We start from the raw sequence: 24,100 nt of genomic DNA, 5'->3' as shown, positions 1-24,100 counted from the left end.
TGTTATTTCCCCCCCACACACCCTGGGAGAGATGGGAGGCCACAAGTCCCGCCATGCTGCCGGAACTGGCCCTTAAGTTGAGCAGGGAACACTGCAGCGGCACGAGAGCCACTGCGCATGCGTTGCCGGTCCCTCTCCTGCCGCCCTTAAGCACCATGTGATCGCCGGCATCTTGCCAATGACTGTGGATGCACCGCCGTTGCCACCTTGGCTCCCCCCCCCCGCCTGACCACCCGGCTTCGCTCTCTTACTGTGCGCGCCTCGCCCGCTTTTCTGGGGCCCCTGCCTCACATTTCGCGTCTCCCCCTCCGTCGCTTTTTTGGCTCCCTGGGATTCCCCCACCCACATTTTGGGGTCCCCTTCTCACCTGTTAGGGGTGACCCCCAATTTATGGATTGGAGGGTGGGGCGGGGATTAAAGGGGGTGCCCAAAAAGGGTTGTTTTTCATTTCACTTTTCATTTTATTGCCTTTTCAGTTTGCTCGCTTTTATTTTTTCTTTAATTTTCTTTCGAATTTTATATTCCCTTCTTTATTTCGTTTATTTTTTATTTTTTTAGTTCTTAGTCTTCCAGATAGGAAGAACACTGCATCTTCTCTGGGCCAGAGAAAGGCTCCCCTGCTCTTCCCTTAAACACAACGCCTGCAATGAGTGCCCTGAAAGCCCACTCCACTCATGCCAGGCACTGGGGCTCACCCAGAGGGGCTTTGCCAGCACCCAATGGAAATTAAAATTACAGCCTGGGCAGGAAATTAAAATTACAATCCAGCAGGACTGCTCCTGGCCAAGGCCACCGGTCCGTGGAAGTCAGACCACTGACCATCCGGGGGGATTTTTCGGGGGCATACTTCCAGATTTTGTTCTTCAGAAACTCCAGTTCTTTCTGGCACCGCTTGCTTCAGTCTTCCCCTGTTGGAGGAGGTCACTTAGTCTTTCTAGGGGCCAGATTGCCAAAGCCCGGCTAGTCCATTCCCACAAGGAAAGGTAGCCTTGTCTTGTACAGGATACTGGGGGGGGAGACACAAAATAAAAGTTTAATTTAAAACTTCCTGGAATAGAAAGCAATTCAAACATAAGGCAGACAAGACTTGTGCAAAACTGAATACATTTGACTTCAAAGGATAATTATTTCCCTCTGCACCTAACAGAAAGTCATTTTCACCCATGTCCTGCTTACCATCGTCAAGCAAAACATGCTGACAAAATTTTTCATGATGACAGTGGAGAGATATTAGAGCACACTGCACAGGGAAGCTGAAGCTGCCTCATCCCTGGAAGTGTTCCAGGCCAGGCTGGATGGGACTTGGAGCAACCGGGGATAGTGGAAGGTGTCCCTGCCCACGGAAGACAGGGTGGCCTTTGAAGGTCCCCTTCAAACCAAATCACTCTATGATTCCCCTCCAAAATAACTACCAAAGAGACACAGCAATCAAAGAAGAGGGACTGCACTTCCAGCTTTTCTTACCTGCAGGCAAACAGCACGTTGGACATAAAAGCAACAGGGTTAGTCCTGCGAGAGGTGTCCGGCACACACACAGCAACCGAAGGAAAAGAGGAAGCCTGGGAACACAGAGTAAAAGACACTTTAACTATGAGTATACTGAGCAACAGCCAGGTCATTCACACAGACAGCTTCACTGTCCAGTCACACAAAAAGCACTCACCGAGGCCTCAGTTATGATGATTCCTGACGCTGACCAGGTGAATACCTCCATTTGCCCCGGGATATCAAGAATAACATCCCTGGTAAGAAGTCACCCCGAACAACAAAAAGGGAAAATTAGTTAATCACGGGGTCCTCTTCTGACCAGATTACCACCAGCATTCAATAGCAAATGACATGACTATTCTGTTACAGATGAGAAAACCTTCTCCCAAACAGTGATGAGATTTATGGGCACGTCTGAAAATTTCCTGTGAGAAATTTGTAACTAAGCTTTCTCTGCTGGCACATTTTGTCCAGGAGGAATCTTGGTTCGTCTGGAATTTTGCCTAGGAGAAATCGCATTTTGAGCACCGGGCTGCAAAAAGTAAACAACAGCCCTTATCCCTGGTAAAGAAAGCCTGCAAGGTTTGGCTTTGTGGTGCAGTTGGTGGGCCAGCCTGGGCACTCCATGGGCAGCAAGAGCTTGTCTGACTTTGGAAGTTTTAGAGCAAAGGTCCCTGGTGGGCACTGCTGGCCTCCAAGGATGGGTGCTCCAACACTGAACTACACCTGAGTTTATTTTAAACTATAACTGAATAATTAATTTCAATTCCCTGCTCTTCCATAAGCCTCCCTGGAGGACTATGGTCATGTTTTTGTCTGTCAGTTCAGTTCTTCTCTGTATAAACCAGGCAATAAAGCATCCCAGGCCTTGAAGAGTGCTGGAAGCATAAAAACACCAACAATTATAATGCATCAGTGAAATAATACAGTTGTGAAAAGGTCATGGAGAAAGCCAAGGCCAACTTTTTTCTCTCTTATTTAAATGAGAAGAGTGGAGCAGGGTGGCTCCTCCCAGGAAATGTTGCACTCCTTGTGCATAAGGTTACTGCTTAAAGCAGATAAAAAAGGCAGAGAAGAAGAAATCGAAACACCAAGTATAGGAACAGGGACAGTAACACTGTATTTCACACACCATGGTGTTTATAATGCTGGCTATTCCTTACAACCTGAGACCACCTTTCACTCGTCTGAGAAGTTAAGCATTAGTCCATTACCTGACGAACTCGGACTTCATTTGGGAGAGCACTAAACAATTGGTTTAAGTAAAACAGCCCAGAAATGTTGTCAGAGCAGCTGACTACCTGTGTACCTCCCGCTGGACAGGAGAGGGAGCTAAAAGGAATGAATTCCATCCCGAGAAGCCCAGGATGGGAAAGGCAGCCTCAGAGGCTGTAGTCTCACAGCGCTGCCCTTAAAGGCCGGCCGGCAGTTCCCATGGGAGCAGGAGGTCCCTGCAGAGCAGCTCCCTGCCACAGCCAGTTTTAATGCTTAAGAATAATCAGCCAGCACCTTGAGTGAGAAAATGTATTCTTTTTTCCTCAGAAGTTGTATTATTTTAGCAGAGGTGTAATTTTTTCTGAAGATACTTCAAAAATATCCCTACTAGTGCTAAATGCATTCCCTCTCCCAACAGTTTCACCTCATGAGAAATTTCCAGGTGCCTCTGTTTTTGTGCCAGTTCAAAAAAAATCCATTTGAAACTGATGAAACACTCCTTGCATTTCTAGTTCCAGATAGGTTTGGCCTTTTGACCTCACGAGATCTCCATTTGTCCCCATCAGCTGCCCTCAACCTCCGTAAGCACTGGTGAACTCTTTGGCATCTTGCCCTAAATCCAAGCTTCAACCCATCTATCTTGGACCAGCTGAATTCATAAACTACAAATAAGTACATTAACAAGGACAATAGATACGGAGTGACCCTGAATGTTCCCAGTTTACCACAATCCTTATGGTTGACCAAACAAGACAGATTTAAGCCTGCTTGGCAGCCTCCTAGGACCAGCCTAAGTTCACGAATCAAAGGGCAGGCCATTATTTTTAAGTCTGATTCTGAAATGATTTCACTTTGGCTGTTAAACTTCTGTTATTTTTGGGCTTGGTAGCAGCATATGAAGCACCGCATGCTTTTGATGAAGGACTAGTGATATAAGGACCATCAGCTGTCATCACTCCTGTATTACAACATCTGCCTCTTCTAGAATCACCTATAGCATTAGTGTCTGTTATGGGAGCCTATAGGCAGATATTTAAATTATTATATTTAATAATTTAAGTGGGGTTACAACCATGCATCTTCAATACCCAGCAATGCAAAGAGAGCTCATGAAACAAAATACCAAGAGAGCAGGGTCCTTCTGTTGGGAGGGACGGGTTAAAAGCAGAAGAACAGTGAGCAAGATGGTACATTCACTCAACTGACCTTGCAGCTGGGAATGCCGAGGCCTGCAGAGTAGTAGTAGCGTGGGAAACCCCATATATTATGCCTGATGCTGTTTATCCTCTGTTTTGAGAAGTAGAATTGCTGTGCAGAGATAACATAGATATTTGGAGAGACCCGGAAGCCCTTTCACAGATATGCTTGAGCTCCCTGTTTTGGGAGAGAGAAGATCAAAGTTCAGAGGTCATGAAAAAGCAGAGAGGAGATCATAGTGTGGTGGTGAACTACACTGTCCAGGATGGACTAAGCCTAACAGTGCCTGTATGTGCACTGTTGAGTGCAGTATGAGATGCTCTGAGCTTACACTCAACAAAACCTACTGTCCACTTACCTGTCACAGCCTCAGTGCTGACTCCCTTGCTCTGCTGTTCTCCCTTCTCTGCCCAGATGTAAATGATGTACTCCGTGCCTGGCTCCAGTCCTGCCAAGGGACTGGGACGTTCTTGTCTTTCTCCTCCTCTGTCTCGTCTGTGTCCCCTTTAGCCGAGGTGTAGCTCAGTCTGTATCTGTCTATTGAAGCCTGGACTTTGTTCCAGGAAACAGTAATTGTGTCCTCTGTCACTTGGTCAGACAACAGTTCAGTTGGGTTGTCGATTTCTGCAAGCAAAAGTCACAATTATTAGAAGTTTTAGTATAGTGCTGTGGTAATCACAGTGGCCCAAAGACACAGAAAACACAGGTTTTATAGACAGAGGTAGTGTGTTTTATTAGACTATCAAATACATTTGGGAAAACAAATGAGCTTTGAGAAGTGATTCTATGTCTAAAGACCTAAAAAGGGCCTGTGTATCCAAAAGCTTGCTCGTTTTTTTTCTCCAGTCCAAACTGGTAAATCTTAAAGTTTTATCTTTAGCTATAAACTGTGTTTTATCATACACTGTAAATAACCAGTACTTAAGCAAGTCACCATTGGATATCACCATTCATGGAGCCAAATCATTTTGTTCTGCTGGATACAGTGCAAGGAAGATAAAACAAGCAAACTGCTTCCATGTCCTGCCATTCCTGGCACACTGGTAACCACATCTGCATGTCAGTGCATTGGCACGGTCAGTCATCCCTCTGCCCTGCACTGGGTGAGCTGGGCTGCTGGTTTCTGTTGGGAGTGAAGAACACGAGTGTCCCAGTGGGGCTACTCTTACTCCTTCCTCTCAGGGGCCTGCTGACTTCTTCCACCTCTCACCCTTTCTTTCTTACAAAGCTGGGAGGTGCCCAATTCTGAGGTATTTCAGCTGGGGTCTAGGTCTCCTCCTCCCAGCTAGAAGAGCAGAGCTCTTTGCTGGGGTTCAACAAAAGCACAGCCAACCCTGCCTGGGTAGAGAGAGAGCCCAGGCAGAATATGTTGTTACTGTCTTTTGCTTCCTGAAGATCACCACCTCTTGCCTGCGTTGTTCTGGAAATTAACCCAAAAAATAAATCACCTGCTCACAACCTGTGAAATGCAGCTCTCCTGAAACAAGATCATTTCACTTTCAATCTCCTCCCACTATTACAATCATTCCCTTGCCCTGTTCACAGATGGAAACACATTATTGGATTGCAAGAGCATCAAGTTCTTATCCCGACACAGCCTTTGAGGGCAGCCCTACAGCCCCACAACCTTACACAGAATTTTTTTTCTGTTTGGCTTTTTTTCCTTTGCTGAACTGCTAAATATATCTTGGCAGCCTGACCAATAAAGGACTTGCAGATGCCTCTCAAATTATTGGAGCAGCATTTCTTATTCTGCTGGAGGCTCTAAGCTCCAGGGCACAAATGCACAACCATCTGACAGCCACACGGTAATTTACCACACACCAGCTTAGCTGCACAGTGATTTACTACACATTAGCTATGGTAAAACTTGTGATTTTTCTGTGTGTACTAATCTCACCTCTTTTGTGAGACAAAAACACATCACTTTTCATTTTCATGGAAGATACTGAGGCTTGTTTGTGCCACCCCAGAGTGGCACAAGGTGGGAGCTGGGAATTTGAATAATCACAGCTGAGCTCCTTAGCAGTATGAGATGCTCACCTGTGGCCAGAAAAAATTGAGCGAATGATTTTCTTGTGTGATACGAAAATCAAGTTTGTTCTTTAGTTCTAATTGCACTGCAGCTGGGTATGGGCTGTGCTGCTCCTCGTGTGCAGTGCTTTTAACTCCTTAACTCCCTGGTGGTCCAGGAGCTTCCCAGCCAGTCACCCGTACCAGTGAGAACATGGACTGGCTGAAGTAAGGGATTGACTGATCCCCTCATATTGGACTACAAACAGTCCTACAAATTCCCTGAGGCAGCTCCTGTTGTGTCTAGTCCAATCTATATGTTTAAATATGTTAGTTAACATCCTGGGTGGAGCATCCCAAGCACTTCCCTAGGTAATTTTGGTGTAGAAGTGCAGATTGTACATAGAGAAGACGTTGGTAAACAGCCAGTGGAACCTGCTCCTGTACACACAGCCACACACAGCTGGCTGGATTGGACAAATTGATCAAGACAGCGGTTCAGGGAGTTTCCCAACCCAGCTGCAGATGCTGCTGCAAGCACCCTTCCAATGGAGACTAGGACAGCGACCAAATCCACTCTTTGTGAGATTTGATACCCTCCATAATTCTTAATTTATGCCATGATCCAAATAAATCTGGATTTCCATTTTAACAAACGCTCTGATTATATGTGCAAAATGTGTGAGCCCCCTGTTCTGTTGGGAAAGGCCACAACAGTCACCCAAAGAAAATCTTGGAAATTATTTATGGCATTTTAAAGGCAAGGCATGAACTACACATTCCAATTGGTTATGAGGTTTTAGTTTTGGCTGGATTTCACTGTTCTCTGTACTGATAGTAACAGATCCCTTGCCATAACGTCTGTCCACAACAGGACTCAGAGTCTTAATCTGAGCTGGAGACCTGTTCAGCCTCACTAGTAAGAATTACATGAATTTTTTGCCTCACTGAAAACATGTCCAAAGCAGGAGAAGCTTTCCTAAAACAAGTAAAAATTATGAAGGAGTTTGAATTTCAAACTCAGCTCCCTCTGGTGCTTCTACAGCTCACCTGTAGCAGCAGTCCTGGTGCTTGCCTTCTTGCTCCTCTGGGGCCCCTTCTCTGCCCAGATGTGGATGACATATTCCATGCCTGGCTTCAGATCCAGTAAGGTGATCATGTTGTTGTCACTCCTCACCTATATGTCCTTGGTGTCTCCATCAGCTGAGGTTTATCTCACCATGTACCTGTCAATAGGAGTCTCCACTTTATTCCAAGAGAGAGTGGCTGTATGCTCTGTCACTTGGTTTGTTGTCACATTGGTTGGGCTATCAACTCCTGAGAAAGCATTTCAAAGTGCAGGATTAGGAATCTCCAGATTAATTAAACCACTACAATACCTGTCATGGCATGTTATGGAAGAAATTCTTTACCCAGAGGGTGGTGAGGCCCTGGCACAGGTTGCCCAGAGAAGCTGTGGTTGCCCCATCCCTGGAAGAGTCCAAGGCCAGGCTGGACGGGGCTTGGAGCAACCTGGGCTAGCGGAAGGTGTCCCTGCCTGCAGCAGGGGGTGAGATGAGATGAGCTTTAAGGTGCCTTCCAACTCAAACCATTCCATGTACACATTTCCTTCATTTTTGCCTTGCTGCTGTGGCCACCTAAAACAGTCACCTGGGTTTCCCACTACATCCCCTCAAGAAAGGCATCCATGAGAAACCAGGGTGGGGAGAAAGCAGGTCTGTTCTACCATTTAGATGAGACTTTCCATTTTTACTGCAAGACGAGCTCGCAGGCTACTTGTCTCACCTTCCATAAGAACCAACTTGAGGATATCCTTCCAGCTTGACCTCTCCCAGCTCCAAGAACAAGGCTCAACCTTCCCCTGCTCCACTGTCAGCCATCTGCTGCTCCTCCCTTTCTGCCCACCCTGCAGACCTATCTGACTCCCTCAAGGCTTTGCTATTTTAGGTGGTGAATCAGAGTTCAGTGTAGCTCTTGAAGCAGCTGGTATTTGTCTTAGTTGCAGTTCTTAGACTCCAGGGGTTACATAAGAACATGAGCAGCATTACTCATTGTGGATTTTTTTTTTCCTTTTTAAAGAAGTTTTGCAGCCCCTGTGTCTGTCAAGAACAGCTTGAAAACACAAGTCAAGGGTGTTCCAAATAATCAGAACCTACACAGGGCAGAGGAGCAACCTCACAATGGCAGTGTGGAGGTTGTAAGTTCTGTTGTTTAAAATTAGTTTTCTTTTAATGGACTAATCTACAAAACAACCTCAGGAAAATGTCAAGCCTGATAAGGGATTTTTCAGTCTTTGGAAGCAGCACACCTACCCTTTTGTAAGAGCTGAATTTCAGAGATTCCAGAATCTTACAGGTAGAATAGGAGTTCAAAATTCTTCAGTAATTTTGTGGGCGACTTTTTACAGCTTCTAAACTCACATTGACACAAGAAAAACTCTCTCATAAAGCTGTCCCTTCCAATGCATCTAGGAAGAGAAAGACAAGCCAAAACCCTCTTTTCCTATCACTGTCAGCCATTTCAAAATGTCAGCTGGTCCCCAAAACTGGGGAACACAGCTTCTCCATGGCAGAGGCAGAAAACTGAACTTTTCTGACTGAGTACTGATGGAAGCTTATACTTGGTGCCTGGAGGAGACCTGGGCAAACCTGCTGCCTACAATATATTTCAGAACACCAACAGTGCCTTAACTGTTTTGCCACAAGACAGACAGCTCATCAGTGCCTTGAAGCAGCCCTTGAAAGCAGTCAACGTAGAGCATCTGTTTACACTCAAGTTTACCTGACTTTAATTACAAGTGAGCACATCTAAGCTGATCAAACTATCTACAGCTGTATTTCATTAGCAAGGCACTAAGTGATAGTGAAAAATATATAGTAAGCACCTGTAAAAAGGCATGTGTCAGCAATACGAGGTCAGATAACATCAGGAGATTCTTCTCACTTGAAAGGCAGCATTCATTCCGACGTGGCATTCACAGCTTTCACCAAACACTCCCTCACTTATGTGCATGCCATTGCTTTTATTGAAAAATTTGTACAAAACATGAGACTGTTCATCCTGTCTCTTCTTCTGATACAGAAGCTGGATTTGAATAATCCAGCTTTGCAGTAAAATAATAAAGAACCGAAATACACAAGGTGTGGTTTATTCCTTGTCTAAGCATAGTTGGGAAGAGGATTGTATCTTCCTCTCAGCTATTCAACATGTCCTTTATTTCTCCTTCAGAAGGAACTGCAAGGCATTAATTATACTGTTGTATGCTTGATAGCAACTTCTAAATGCTCAGACATTCCAGTTACCATGGTAATACATAACAAAAGATGTCATTTCATGATCTGAGACACACAAAAATAGGATACAATAATAATGATGATATCTAAATAAAAACAGTGCTCAGTGTAAGTATCCCAGGATGCATAAATCTAACCCAGACTAGAACAAGACAAGCAGTTTGACATCCCTGCAAGAGGAGCACTTGGATACAGCTGCTGAGGTGGGAACCATTTGCTTTTAGGACTTGGAGTTTTTAAGCAGGACTGGATGTGTAGCGCTCAGAAACAGTAACAAAATGGGTTGTGCTATATGCATTAACTCCTTGCTCACTCAGAACAGAGAACACTATCTCAGCCTGTAAAACAGCTGCAGGTGTCCTGTGAGGAAGAGGGTGCAAGGCTGGACTCAGCCATCCCTTTGGGAGAGGCTTACTGGGTGACAGCTCTCTGGCAGAATTGTTTCTCCTCTAGGAGAAACTCTTCTGCTTGCCACCTCTTGCCAGTAAAGGTGCTGCTCCCTGAGTAGCAAATCTCAGTCTACTGACAGGGAAAAAGAGTGCTGGAGCCACAGGGAAACACTTCTGGATAGTGTGGAAGGGGCAGGAGGAGCAAAGTTTTGATACAGAGCTCTGTTTTGAGTGAAGAATCTGAGCTAATAATCTTTTATTTAAAAGGTGAGTCTCTAAACAGATAGATCAAGGATGATCCAGAGCAGAACAAACCTGTGAGTCAGGTCACTGCAAAGCCTTACTGAGCAACACCTGCTGCTCAGTGTGTGGCTGTTACCTACTTCTCCTTCATAAGGAGCTGAGAAAGATTAAAATCAAGCAGTGATGTGCTGAGGAAAGGCACTTCCAGGGTAACAGGCTGTGTGCTGAAGCCTGGAGTACCAATCTGTAGTTGTAGGGAGGCTGTAAATTTTGCAGAATGAAGCAGAAACTGCTGGACACACCCCTCGAGGTCAGCTTGGTCAGGTCTTAGGCAAATCCTACCGCCTTGTAACAAAGCAGGACGAGGGAGAATTTCCCAATGACCTCACTTCAAAGGATTTACGTGTCCTTTGTCTCACAGGTTTTATTAAATCAACTACCTCATCGGCAAGCATGATTTTATACTGTCTCATTTGCATGTCAAGAAACAGACTGTCTCCGTCTTTAATTACAGGCTCCATGCCCATTTTGCTCTCTCCTTCAGCTGCTGCACACAGGCTGGTGCTAGTGCAACCTTTAGTTGCATTTCCAACTTTTCCCATTTCAGCAATGCTTTCGAGGCAATTCTTGAAGACAAGGGCCAGTCAGGCAGCAGAAACTCCAGGAACACAGTGACCCCCAGGGTTGGTTTACCTACAGGATGAACTAAAAGTGTATGGGAGCTGGAGAGGTAAACTCAAATTGCTAGAAAGAAGGGAGAAATAACTCACAGGCAGGTCTTACCCTGGGAGCAGTCGAGGCCAAACAAGCCATTGTGGCAGTAGCACTCTCCTGTGTCACAGAACCCATTGCCACTGCAGTCCCCGGGACATTGTTTGTTGGCACAGTCCTCGCTCGTGAACTCCTCGTGGCACTGGCACACCCCTGTGGCCATGTCACAGGTCCTGTGGTAACGGCGGAGGGGGTCAGACAGAAATGCACTCAAATCAATATGATTGGCAAAAATGTCCGCTTTATTAGAGGACAGACAGCTTATATGCTGCCTGTGACACACAGACATGTGATTCTTCCCCAGGTTACATTGGATACATAAGGAAAACATACTGTGGTGTACAGTACTAATTGGATATCAGTAGGTGTCCATAAAACTTGTTTTCCTGCCAGAACAACTCCTCCTTCACCTTGGCACAAGGCCTGCAGCCATATTAGTGGCGCAGTATTTTTTTACTGTCTGCACCCAGCCATGCCAAGGTGAAGGTCTCAGAAATGCAACTGGAATTGTTCACACAATTTCTGTCCACCGACACTGTGGCCGCTGCAGTTCTCTCTGGGCAGAGCCGAAGGCTGCAATCCTCCCCAAAGAAAGGCTTGTCACAGACACGCGTCTCGCTGTCCCAGGCCTGTGGCCGCTGCAGCGGCTGGGGCAGGCGGGGTGGGAGCAGTCGCTGCCCTGCCAGCCCTCGGCACACTCACGGCCACAGGTCTGTCGAGAACAGTCCCATGGCCGCTGCAGGGAGGGACGCCTGGCCACGGCAGCACCAGGAGGCACAACGGCAAGGGTGACACACAGAGGAGAGGAAACAAAAATAAAGCGAAAGGAAAAATTAGGAACACGGCAATAGACCGGTCGTGCAAAAGTGTGTTTGAGGTCATTAAAGGGGAAAGCATAACTATCACTGGAAAATAGGGACTAAAAGAGACCCAATGGCATCACCTTGTCCATCTGCCCCAGCTCCACCACTGCCTTTCCCAACACATTTTTCTGTGGTCAGCAGGAATGTAGGTTCCATGACCATCCCAGAGTCAATTACTCTAACCTGAATCTTCCTGTTGTAATTTAAGCTCACCATTTCTTACCACAGTCATTATTAAGAGGGAGAGCACGGTTTTCCCATCTGCCATACACCTGTATTTTTCATGTGACCAAAGACTTGGCACTTTCCCCATCTCCATTCCACAAAAACCACCAGTTTGTTAAATCTTTTCTTAGAGGCCATGCGGTATAGAACTGTGATCCCAGGGAGTGGCCACTGCAATCATCATCATCCTATAAACTCTGCTCTTCTGTTAGTCACTTAGCAAAGAGGAAAGAAAAAGACAAATTCTCAACAATGGCTAAATTCTGGAGGCAAATTTGAGAAAGAAAAAGACAGCAACAAGAAGTGCCTCCCTCATCTTTAACCCTCCTGTTCACCAGAAAATCCTCTATTGAATCCTCCCACCTACGTGAAACTCAGGAACGTGTTCCCTCCCACTTCTGAAGGATAGCTGGGGAGATTTCCCCTGTGCTGGTTCCAGAAATGTCATTGTAGTACCACATTTTGGGAACTTCAGATTTCTTCTCACATCATAGAAGCCAGGGCACCATCCCAAGTGAAGGACTCAAGTATTTTGCTCATGGAGAACCCCCCATATCATTGACAAATGATTCAAGTCCCCAGATCTTGGCAGTGAGTAGGCTGTGCCTGGGAAGTAAGAATGGTGTCTCAGTCTGATGAGACTGGACTGTTTGCTAAAGAGGATGAGTTATGAGGTAGACCAAACTTCTCTCTCTCTGCAATTGTAATGTCAAATTAAGGGGCTTTACTCGAGGAAAATGTGGAAAAACAAGAAATAACAACCCTTTATTAAAAGATATATGTATGTTGGCAAAAACAGTAACAAGAAACAACAACAACAACGACAAGTCTAAATGAATACTTCTCTGAAACTCCCCTTCTCTGTCCTTTAGCACAGTCCTAATTGTGGTCTGCAGGGGGCGCTGTTGGATCGCTGGAAGGTGCAGGGTCTGCAACGCCCTGTTGTGGTCTGCAGGGGGCGCTGTTGGGCCGCTGGAAGGTGTATGACCTGCAGTGCCTGGTCGTGGTCGGCAGGGGCGCTGTTGGGCCGCTGGAAGGTGTATGATCTGCAGTGCCTGGTCGTGGTCGGCAGGGGCGCTGTGGGCTCCGGCAGTCACCCCGCGGGAAGAGGGAGCTGGAGAGAGAGCGGTCTCAGACCGCGTGAGGAAGCTGAGAAGGAGATGGGGAGGTCCTTCCCTCCGTGGGGACGAAAAGGAAGGCAGGCAGTACACTCCCACGGGAACTCACCGCTGTCTCAAGTGGCGAGGACTCACTGCAGTCTCAGGTGGTGGTGTCTCAAAAACTCCTCCTCCTCTCCCGCGGGCAAGCTAACTCTCCGATGAAGCACAGCAGCTCCGCGCAGCGGGACAGTCAGGCAGGTCGAAGCCAGCAGGATGTGAGATCGAGCTCACCAGGACTAACAGCCAAAAGAAAACTAGACCTCCGGTCCCCCTCCCCAAAAATGCCTGTCTGCACCCAGGGATCCAGCCATGCAGTCTGCCCCTCACCTCCCGAACAGGACCAGCTCCCCGCCTCCCCCTCTCCAGTCTCCAAATGGCCCATTAACCTAGGCAGGCTATATCTTTTGTAACGCTAATAACCTCCCTTCCGCGCCCCCCCCCCCCCCCCACTCCGTTTCTTTCCCTTGGAGTGGGGCAGGGGAAGAAAAATTCCCCTGATTTCCTAATCTATAACAAATGGATACCAGAATTTTTACTTACCTTGGCTTCCCCCACAGCACTTCTGAGGACTGCAAACTTCCCTCAGCTCTGCCACTTCCTTCTCAAGCTTCTCCATCCTTTCCAACAGATCCTTAATGTGGGTCAAAGTTTTACAGTTCCCTTTGGGTGTGTGCACATAGATGTTGTGCCTAAAAATTATATTCTGCTCTTCATTTTTCTCAGCCTCTCCAGGATCCAGCTGCACCCCACTGCTGTCTCCATCATGCTGTAAGGGATCTGCTTCCACCTTAATCTGGGAGGATGTGGGCAGGTCAATCTTACAGGAGTGGCTGAAGGGTATTCCCTGAGCATCACTGGAACAGTTGTGAGATGCAGGATGCTGACCAGCAGATGTCTGAAGAGCACAGCACAGCAATAACCCCACTTGGAGGGCAAGCCGGCTCTGGAAATCCATCTGGCACATTTTCAGGGGAAGTGCTGACCCTTCAAACCGCACAGCTGCTTTCGGGATCAAAAAAAAAAAAAAAAAAAAAAAAAGAAGTGCGATCCTAAAGCTGGTTTTCGTGATTTTCTAAATGACAAATTATCTGTTTTGCCCTGATTCAGAACTAGGTTGGCAAGTACCTGGGAAAGAGTCACACTGGATGAGTTAAAGAGCTTCCAGACCCTCCAACTAGGAGCTCTAAGTTTGCAACCTTCAGTCTCCAGCACCCTGCATAGTGTTCACCTCAAAGCCTGATAACTGTGCTGATGCTGTGCACATGAAGAATTCAGAGAGCTGGCACTGATCTTTTGGTACAGGAAGTTTGGGAGGTAGTTTTGCCCACTTTACATTACTCTTCTAACATAGCACATGGCCCACACTGTTATTTGGATTTGGGAGAATTTAAAAATTCCCTCCATTTGACACCAGGGCACTGGCATTTTGTGTGCCTGAACACTAGATTCAGTTGAGGGATTTCAAGTTTATTTTTCTTTGACTCATTTATCTGATTTATCATCTTAGCATTGGGGAAGGTTCATTTAAAAGCTACTAGAGCACATCTGTTAACACACGGAGTAAGATGTGCTGCAAACCTATTTGTTTTTCTGTGTTTTTATTTCAGAAAGAATAGTTCTTTCCTACCCTCCATAAATATATAGGCAGAGCTTGTTTTCAGGCTGAGTAAGGCTCAAAACTAAGACTCAAAAATACACAAAATATTACTGTTAAACTTCATTGACATTTAGAAGTCAAAATTGAACTTCAAGTGTTTAAAGCCTTCGGGTCTAATCTTTGACAGAAACAAAACTGTTTTCTGTAAAAGTTTTGTGCTGTCAACCAAGCAAGAATTTTGGACTAAATGAACACCTCATAGAAAAGAATAACAGGAAGGAAGAAGCTGAACAAGCAGGGATGGAAGGATAAAATATAAAGTTAGAAACCTAAACTCATCAGTTGGTTTATTCAACGTTACACACTAAGTGTTGGCATTAATGGTAGATGTCAATCTACATAGGGGATGATATTCACTTGGTTAAAAGTTAGAACTTCATACCACAGGATCCAAATGCAAAATGCCACCATACGTGACTTACTAAGCAGTCATATTATTCATTGCACGAGTGGAAGAAAAATATTATTTAAGTGCTAAATTAGGTAATGTGATAACTAGAAAGCATTTGGCCAATATGCATCCACAGTAACAGCACATCTGAACTCAGATAATAGTGCTGCTTTGATATATATATAATATATAATAATAATAATTTATAATCACATTTCTGAGAGTCATGCAATCCTGAGTGATGATGAAAATTAACTGTTTTCAGTAATAAACATCCTTATCTCTCCTAAATATCTGCAAAACCTCTGGAAGTATCCCTACCATTAGATTCCTACCTCCCGTTGGCAGCACAGCTATAGGAAGGTGTCCTTCCTGCTCAGAAACACTATGCTTTGGTTTCTAAAAACAAAACAAAGCCCCACCACCATTGAAAATACATATTACACCTGACTACACGTGTTTTGCAGGCCACCCTAGTGCATCTCTTCAAGCAAAATCATCACTGACACCAACCAAAATAAGGTATAGATTTCAAGATTCAGTCTACAATTCCTTATCTTATAGCCTTACATAATATTAGGAAATATTTCTTTACTGAAAAGGTAGTCAGGCACTGGCACAGGTTGCCCATGGCAGTGGTGCAATCACCATCCCGGGATGGATTTAAAAGACATGTAGATGTGGCTCTTGGACATGGTTTAGTGATGGGCTTGGCAGTGCTGAGCTAATGGCTGGACTTGAGCTTAGAGGGCTTTTCCATCTAGAATTTATAAATTCTAGATGAAGTTCCCAAACAAACAGACACATGCACAAAATCCCTTTACTCAGCACCAAGTGATTAATGACATTCTGGGTTGTACCATGATGTCATGACTAATTAGGGCTTCATGGAAACCACAAATTGATCTCAGATTTTCCTGGGTTTAGAGATCACTCAGGAGGAAAAACCTCTAAACATAAGCATTTCTGTCAAGCATAATAAAAGAGAACAGCTTCTTTTGGCTTCCTCATCATGCAGTAAAGAGATTTTTCCCTGCTGTTAAAAGGAGTAGGTTTAACTGACTCTTTGTAGAGAATATCATGTCATACATATAACTGGCAATAATAGCAGATTAGGGAAAGGAATAATTTAGGAAAGAGTGCCTAACAGTCAGATCTAGCAGGCACAGAATATCATCCTAAGGGAAGGGATGGAAGAAGCCTTGCTCATATCTTTCCAGCCTTTGCAGAGGAAAGCATAGGATGATCAAAAGTAGAGACAACCTGCAGTATTTGTGTGAAAGATTCCAATAATCCAATTCTGCATGTCTTCCATCCTACAGCTCAGTGCCTGAAGGTTTGGGGGATAGGTCTTCCGTGTGTCTACGTAACATGGAGATGGGACTGAGAACAGAAAGGGGGATTGTAGTCACAGGATACACGCTTTTCTCAGTGAGGCATTCAGCTGAGACAAACTTATAATTTTACAGACTCTCCATAAGTATAATTTAGTTTAACCAAATGGATTATTTGCCTTTATTTGCTGTGGTGAAAATACTCTGCTGTCCAAACCTCAGCTGCTTTAGAAAGCTCTGCATCAGATTTTTTTTCTGGGATTGGTCACAGAAGCTATTCCATGGAGCAGCTGTAATAAGCCGGCCAGCATTCTGTTTTCAATATTATGCAATCTTAATTAAATTAATGATTGCAATGAATGCTATCAATGACTGCCAACAAAAAAACACCACACCATTTATTTAGCAGGGTTGTTTCTTTTGTCTACCTTTTTTTACTTCCAGACTGTATGAGCCTTATCTATCACTACAGAAGTTTGGGATTATTTGAAATGGTTAATAGAAAAACAGAATTATAATCAGCCAGGGAGGTACTGTAGTTCTAGATTCATCCTTATATTTACCTCTTCTTTCATGCCAATTCTTCTTCAACATCTGATAAGCAAGATGTATTGACTGTTCATACATGACTGAGAGATTGCTTCCGAAATCCTACATATTCATGTGCAGAGCGGTTTAACACTATTTGCATATTTCCTCATTACTATAAATATGCATTTTGTTACAAATGACTCAGCTCCCTTCTGTTACATCAGTAACTTCCAGTTTAACTCAGTCTTTCCGGAAGCAAATCTTTGTTCTGTTGCCTGCACGGCTCAAAAATTTTGTAACTCCTGTATTGGATCAATTTTATTTAGTCAGTGATAGACATTTTTACTATAAGTAGTATAATCAATAAGGTACTTTTATTGTGAAAATAGTGATGAATTTCATTTTATGTGGTAAAGAACTTAGACTCATAGAATCCTAGAATTGTTTGGATTGGCAGGGACCTTAAAGCTCATCTCATTTCACCCCTTGCCCTGGGCAAGGACACCTTCCACTAGCCCAGGTTGCTCCAAGCCCCGTCCAACCTGGCCTTGGACACTTCCAGGGATCCAGGGGCAGCCACAGCTTCTCTGGGCAACCTGTGCCAGGGCCTCACCACTCTCACAGGGAAGAATTTATCCCTAATATATAATCTAAACCTATCCTCTTTCAGCTTAAAGCCATTCCCCCTTGTCTGAACTTCTACTGGCTTTCACCACTGTCTGAGAAAAGGTGCACAAGAAGGCACAGAAGAGCTTTTGGATAAGAAAATATCAAGCAATAACCAAAGAGTGTCTGTTGCAATTATAAGAGGTAAGTGTGGTCAAATTGCAGTACAGTCTCATGACAAATGGAAAGGCTTTTAAACGAAATAGTGTCACACAGAACTCAGAGCCCAACATGGAAATTACTAGGAACAAGCATTCTAAAACAATTCAACCTTAGCTCCATTAGATCCCAAGGCAAAACTCCCATTTTCATTAGCAGATGTGTGGTTTCATATGGTTGGAGGAGACAACCTGGGAAAGCTTAAGCCCTTCAAAATGCAGTGACATTAAATACTACTGTATGTTTTGTAGTAATAATACATGCCCATAATACAGGATTATTGATGTTTATGTAAGGCTTTCAAAGCCTTAGAGGGCATCTGCTATGAGAAGTCAGACAGAAACTGGCCAGCTTTTTCACTCAGAACAAACAACAGGAATTTCAAAGGAAATAAAAATACTTTTCTCTTACCTTTCAAGTACTTTCAGCTGTCTGGTTCAGAGCCCTTCTGATGCAGCCATCACTTGAAAGGTAAGCTGAGCAAGCTGAAAGATCACTTTCCTCTCCTGCTCCCACTCCAGCTGCAAACCAGCAGCAGTTCCTCCATGAATTTAAGTTCCCAGGGACCAGATGAAAGGAACCAATAGAAGCCTCGGGATGTTTCCCTCCTACAAACTGCCTAAGGAGCACGCTGGATTTGGGAGCAATTCCCCTACTCAGTATCAGTCTTGCATACCAACAGGAAGAACCATTTCCTATTTGTTTTATGCTCTGCTACTAGTCAAAAGCCAGAAAGCCTCTCCAGCCTGGTAAATCTGGCTGAAAACATCCCAGGAATGTTACTGAGACTCCCACACTGACAAGCACATTTGTAGTATGATGAGAAATTCAGGTGGAGTAAATCAGAAAGTAAAAAGAAAACACTCTTTAAACTCAGCAGTAGTTAAACACAACACTGTACTTATCCAGCACAATACTTAAAAAAAAACTCCCCTGAGAACTTAAAAGAAAGCAATATACATGTTGTAGGCACCATTAAGGTACCCACACGATTATTTTAACCACATATGTTACTGAGCCCAGTTTTCAGCTAACAAACTCCCAGATTTTGATCAGTTCCTTTGCTTTGCTACAACCAGAAGCTGTGCTGAGGGAGCTGAAGGCAGCAGCCCAAGGAATATCAATGCACATCACTAGCCCTTGCCAATCTCAGCTGGGGAAGTGCCAATCACACAGGTGATGCTGACGAGCAAGGGAGAGATTTAGCCCTGGCTGAAGAAACAGTTATTCCCACACCCACCAGTTCCTCCCACATCTGGACCATCGAAAAAACACGAAAGGGGAAGTGAAACGAAATATTGTAAAAAAGAATGAGTGCTGTAATATCCAAATACCCTTTGATCACATTCCCTGCTTTATTTGTTGGGATGATATTCCACTGATCACTTTTACCAGCTGGAAAGCTGGTAACAGACTTGCTATTACATCAGGGACCAAAGCTTGAAATTCTCTCCCTGCAAACACCAGAAACCTGCTTTCAAGCCAGCCATGCATGAACACCCCAGAACCAGGGTCATAAACAGTCCGAGGTTTGAACTGGATGCTCACAGAGGGTTGCAGCCCACAGGCTGGGCAGGCTCTTTCTCCTGCTGCAGTTTCCCCTCCATAGACAGACTCTCTCTCTGTTTAAAGCAGCCTTTTGACTCCTCAGGATATGAAGGGAGCACAGGGAGTTGGGAAATGAGGCCAGTGAGCAGCATTTCACCTCTCTGTGGCTCATGAGACCCAAGTAAAGCAATGAGAATTGAAAATAGCTATCCCTTTGCTAGCTTAGTGCTCTGTAAACATGTATTAGTGGCTTCGGCTGGGCACCTCTGAAGGACCAACACCTTCAGGGTAGTTAACACCTGGGTTGGCAGAACAGGCTGTGGAGAATTAGCCACTTTATCAGCACTAAAAATTATTTCTTTCCACTCATCACCATCAGCCCAGGTGAATAAGTTCCTGGGGAAGCTGTTGACGTGGATAATAAAATTTGAATCAGCCCGCCAACCTGGCCACTTCTTCCAGCATATTCCATACTTCTGCATCAGATACCAGGCATCTCAGTTAAACACTGGACATGCAGACAACAAGCAGCTTGACAAACCGAGAGAATCTAGCTTCTTGAATGACTTTTTGGATACAGCTGATACAAATGGAAAATTCAATCAAAACTATTAATTCAATATCAAAACCTTAATGCATGTTCTCCCTGAAATCAGGACTTATTTAAAATGCTGCGTAAGTCCCCATCAGTGAACAGGACAGTTTCTCTCACTGAATAAGAACAACAGAAGCAGAATTTCCCATGTTTTTCACTGTTTGGGGTTATGATTATTCAATTTTTTCTGTAAAGTGCTGTAACTTACCCAAAGGTTTGGGTATTAGGAAAGGGTTCTTCCCCCAGAGGGTGGCTGGGCACTGAACAGCCTCCCCAGGGAAGTGGTCACGGCATCAAGTCTGACAGAGTTTATTAAGTGTTTGGACATCGCTCTCAAGGACACAGTGGGAGTGTTGGGGTGTCCTGTTCAAGGTCAGGTCCTTGTGAGTCCTTTCCAACTCGGGATATTCCATGATTCTATAATTCAAAATTCATGAGTTGAAAAAAACAAAACAAAACAAAACCAAAAACCCCACAAATGACAGATAGAAATTTAGGACTATTTCTAGGCGATAAACAAGCAAAAAACCTCCCAAGAAACAAAACTCATCCAGCCTTTAGGAAAGCTGTTGGCAGATAACCTGTCCCACAGCAGGGACAGGCGGGTAGGACACGTGGTGTTCCACACAGGGACCCCACAACAGCGGGGCGATGCCTCTGCATCACATTTTCCTGCTGAGACAGCTTTCCCTGTCACTTTTACAGCCTTTCCCCACACCCGGGATCCCTTTGCTCCACTCGCGGCCGGACCCTGACGTTTCTGTGGCAGAGCCAGCTTCCTCTAATGACGAGTGGTGCCAGCGAGCCCTGACAGCAGCTCTGGGGCACATAGCACAGCCCTCTGACCAGTTGGGGATCTCATTACACTTCCAGCCGCAGAACCATCGGGAACTGCGGGAATGGAGGGCAGGGAGGCGGGAGCTGCGGGAATAGAGCGGCAGAACTATCGGGAACTGCGGGAACGGGGCGCCAGGGAGGCAGGAGTTGCGGGAATGGAGGGCAGGGAGGGAGGAGCGCCCAGAAGGGCTGCACCCGCCATGCCCGCGCGCACGCGCGGCGCGGCGACAAGATGGCCGCGCTAGGCTGGGTGCTGAGGGCGGCTCGGCAGGTCAGAGCGACTCCCTCCCTCCCTCCCTCCCCCCCTCCCCCCCTCCCCGCTCTTCTTCGGGGCCATGTGCCCGGCCGGGGCGCCGAGCAGCGGGCAGGGGGGCTGCGGGTGTTGTTAGATGGCTGCGGGCTCGGCCCCAGCCCCGCGGCGGCCCGGACTGCGCGGGTCGGGTGTAACGTGGATTCGGTGTAAGTTGGGGCTCGCTGTGCCTCCCGTACCGTGAACTCCTCGGCGCCTTCGACAGCCAAGCTGGGTCACACGTTACCCTTATACCTCATGGCAGTGTGCAGCTTCCTCACGAGGGGCAGCACCGATCTCTGCTCCCTGTGACCGGTGACAGGACCCAGGGAAGGGCTGGAGCTGTGCCAGGGACGGTTCGGTTGGATCTCAGGAAAAGATTCTTACCCCAGAGGGTGGTTGGGCACTGACCAGGCTCCCCAGGGCAGTGGTCACGGCCCCAAGGCTGCCAGAGCTCCAGGAGCGTTTGGATAACACTCTCAGGGATGGGGGGGATTGTTGGGGTGTCTGTGCAGGGCTGAGATTGGACCCAATAATCCTTGTGGGTCCCTTCCAACTCACAGCATTCCATGATTCATGGAAATAACAATTCTTATGTAACTGGGGCAAACTACATGCAGCAGGCAGGTGTGACAAGCTTCATTTCTTGAACTAGGTTCTCCTCTCACCCTGCCCACAGCAGGTGCGGACCTACTATGTGGACTGGAGGATGCTGCGGGATGTCAAGAGGAGGAGGCTGGCCTACGAGTACGCCGACGAGAGGCTGCGGATCAACGCCATCCGGAAGAACACCATCCTTCCCAAGGAGCTGCAGGTACCAGCAGCCACCCCACAGCTGTGCCCAGCCAGGGCACGAGCCCATGCATGGCTCTCACTGCTGTGATGTGCTCTGGGTCACTTTATAGACCCAGATGGCTGTGCCAGGTCACAAGTGCTTGTGTTTGCCCAGCTCACAAGCACAGAATGTCATATTGCAGTTACCTCAGCCTTTTGGGGGTGTGTACAACAACACTATTCACCTGACTGGAGGATGTGTGTGCTGGGTTGTGGGGTTTTTGAAAAGTGCTTCTCATGTAAGCAGCACATGTAACACTAAATACAGTGAAATCACATTTTTTCCTCCTTGTGCTGTCACTACTATACATTCACAAACCTATTTTCCTTATTTCTGATAATATGTGATGTTACATGGTTACTTTTATAGCTTCCTAAATAAACTTTAGAGATTTTTTTTTTGCTTATTTAAAGACCTGGAAGCCTCATCCAGCCAAAACCAGCAATTTGATCAATTAGAAATGCTTAATTTTACTTCTTGTCTGAGCTACAGGCATGTGAAGGCTGCATCAGATCTGGCTGTTGGATCTGTTCATAAAAATGCACATATTCACTGCTGTGCTCTCAGCAGAGTGCCTTACTAAGCACTAAAAACATTTGCAAGTATCAGATTATTCCTGTATATATTGGATCTGGCTATACCTAGTTATGGCAAGATCCTTTTACACTTAAAACATCCTGAGAGACAAAATGTATGAATTTGCTTTTATATATTGATTGTACCATTCTCTTGGTAAGTCTGGCTGCTGTTGGATGTTCTTACAGGACAAAACCAAGAAACGCTGGAGAAAAAAACCCAAAAGAAAGCCCTGTAACACCTTCCAAAGTACACTGTATGTGACCCCTTTTACTGACATCAAAGCATGTTACCTGGGCAGGTAGTTAATAAAAAACACGTATTTAATTCAGCTTATCTTAAAGAATTAGCCCACCCTGCAACAAGGAGAAAGCCAAGTGGATTTTTGACTAACTATAATTCCTAGCTTGAGGTTGTTCAGTCTGTAATAAGGTTAAATTTTGGGCCTATTAAAGGGCTAGCCCACCCTGGCACATGGACAGAGACAAGCTGATTTGACTATAATTAGTGGCTTGAGATTGTTCTGTCTGTATAATAAGGCTAACTTTGGGGTCTCCATGTGGATCAGTTTACATTCACTGTTGGGATGCCCAGAATGAAAGGGCTGAGTGAGGAAGACAGCAAAGTTCACTTGTGAGGTGGTAGAGAAGCTTGTGGTGGTACCTGCACAGGTTAACTCAGTGCTGTGGCCTTCTGCTTTAGGAAGTGGCTGACAAGGAGATCGCGGCCCTGCCCCGGGACAGCTGCCCTTCGAGGATCCACAACAGGTGTGTCCTGACATCCCGCCCCCGGGGCGTGAGGCGGCGCTGGAGGCTCAGCAGAATCGTTTTCCGCCACTTTGCTGACCACGCTCAGGTGTCCGGGGTGCAGAGGGCCATGTGGTGATCACCAGGGGATGTGCATTCAGGCAGAAAACACAAAGCAGGCTCATTTGTGCACATGAGCAATTAAAGCGAGACTGTCCTGCCTGAGAGTCCAGCATCAACGTCAAATAAATAAGGGAAGGACGAGAAGTTGTGCTGATTCATTAACCTCACTGGAGTGCAGTTGGTATCAGCTGACAAGCAGCACAACTGCACTAAATCAGTCTGTGTGAGAGGCAGTTTGATCCTGAGGAAGTTCCCTACCCGATGGTTGCAGAACTAAGCTGAGGTTTGTGATATGGGCAGTGTTAGAAATAAAGACATACAGCACAAGGCTCATTTAAGTTGGTTTTTTTTGCCACCATATGGTAAATTCACAGTAATTTGGGTAAAAGCATAAATGAAACTGCACAACAGGGCAGTGGTATTCTGCCACAAACAAGGGATAAAACATGGCCTCTAGATACTCTTGCTATGCAATATATATTTATATTGATGAGACAAAGTGGCTAAAGGACCTGTCAGAAACTACAACATGCTACCATTTCTCTCCTGTCTGTAGTGCAGCGCTTGGTCCAATGCTTCAAAAACAAGGTAGCAAGTAAGTCCTAGTCCAGACCCTAACAATAGAGTAGTGCTTCCTTAAGTCCTAAGGTAACAACAAATCTGCCCTTGGGAGACTCATGAGAAGGAAGCAGGAAAAACACAGTAACAAGCCTGCTGCTAAGCTCATGTTTGCCCTTTACTCTTCTTCAAAGCAATGCAATAAAGGGGCAGTGGCTGCTCTGTCCAGCAGTGGGGCTGAGAGGTGGCAGTAAAGAGGCCAAATACCACTAGCAGCAAAGTGACAGCAACCCATGACTCCCAGCTGAGTCACATTTTGGAGTATAAGCTATCTGAATACACCTCTTACTTTGTTTCCTTAGAACCCTTGAGAGGTGATAGGCAAAGTGGAGCTGATC

The 24,100-nt window shown here is 45.7% G+C and overlaps 1 protein-coding gene and 2 long non-coding RNA genes across 3 annotated transcripts; 1 reads left to right on the top strand and 2 right to left on the bottom strand.

The window, feature by feature from the left end:
• Window positions 1-229: 229 nt before the first annotated feature.
• On the bottom strand, window positions 230-10,782 carry LOC135418651 (uncharacterized). The gene is made up of 5 exons (XR_010432597.1): window positions 10,622-10,782; window positions 4,259-4,524; window positions 1,664-4,077; window positions 1,465-1,559; window positions 230-1,006 (listed from the first exon to the last, which is right to left on the bottom strand). It is a non-coding gene; the product is annotated as an uncharacterized LOC135418651 (long non-coding RNA).
• Window positions 10,783-10,833: 51 nt separating this feature from the next.
• On the bottom strand, window positions 10,834-20,776 carry LOC135418654 (uncharacterized). Its single transcript, XR_010432600.1, has 2 exons — window positions 18,007-20,776; window positions 10,834-11,361 (listed from the first exon to the last, which is right to left on the bottom strand). It is a non-coding gene; the product is annotated as an uncharacterized LOC135418654 (long non-coding RNA).
• MRPS14 (mitochondrial ribosomal protein S14) lies at window positions 20,724-23,477 on the top strand. The gene is made up of 3 exons (XM_064664134.1): window positions 20,724-20,846; window positions 21,520-21,678; window positions 22,978-23,477. Exons 1-3 carry the CDS (start codon window positions 20,808-20,810, stop codon window positions 23,158-23,160), a joined length of 381 nt encoding a protein of 126 aa, XP_064520204.1. The 5' UTR covers window positions 20,724-20,807; the 3' UTR covers window positions 23,161-23,477.
• Window positions 23,478-24,100: the final 623 nt, after the last annotated feature.

This window comes from Pseudopipra pipra, chromosome 9 (assembly GCF_036250125.1).
Source record: "Pseudopipra pipra isolate bDixPip1 chromosome 9, bDixPip1.hap1, whole genome shotgun sequence".
NCBI lineage: Eukaryota > Metazoa > Chordata > Aves > Passeriformes > Pipridae > Pseudopipra > Pseudopipra pipra.
This window is presented reverse-complemented; position numbering and strand designations above follow the sequence as displayed.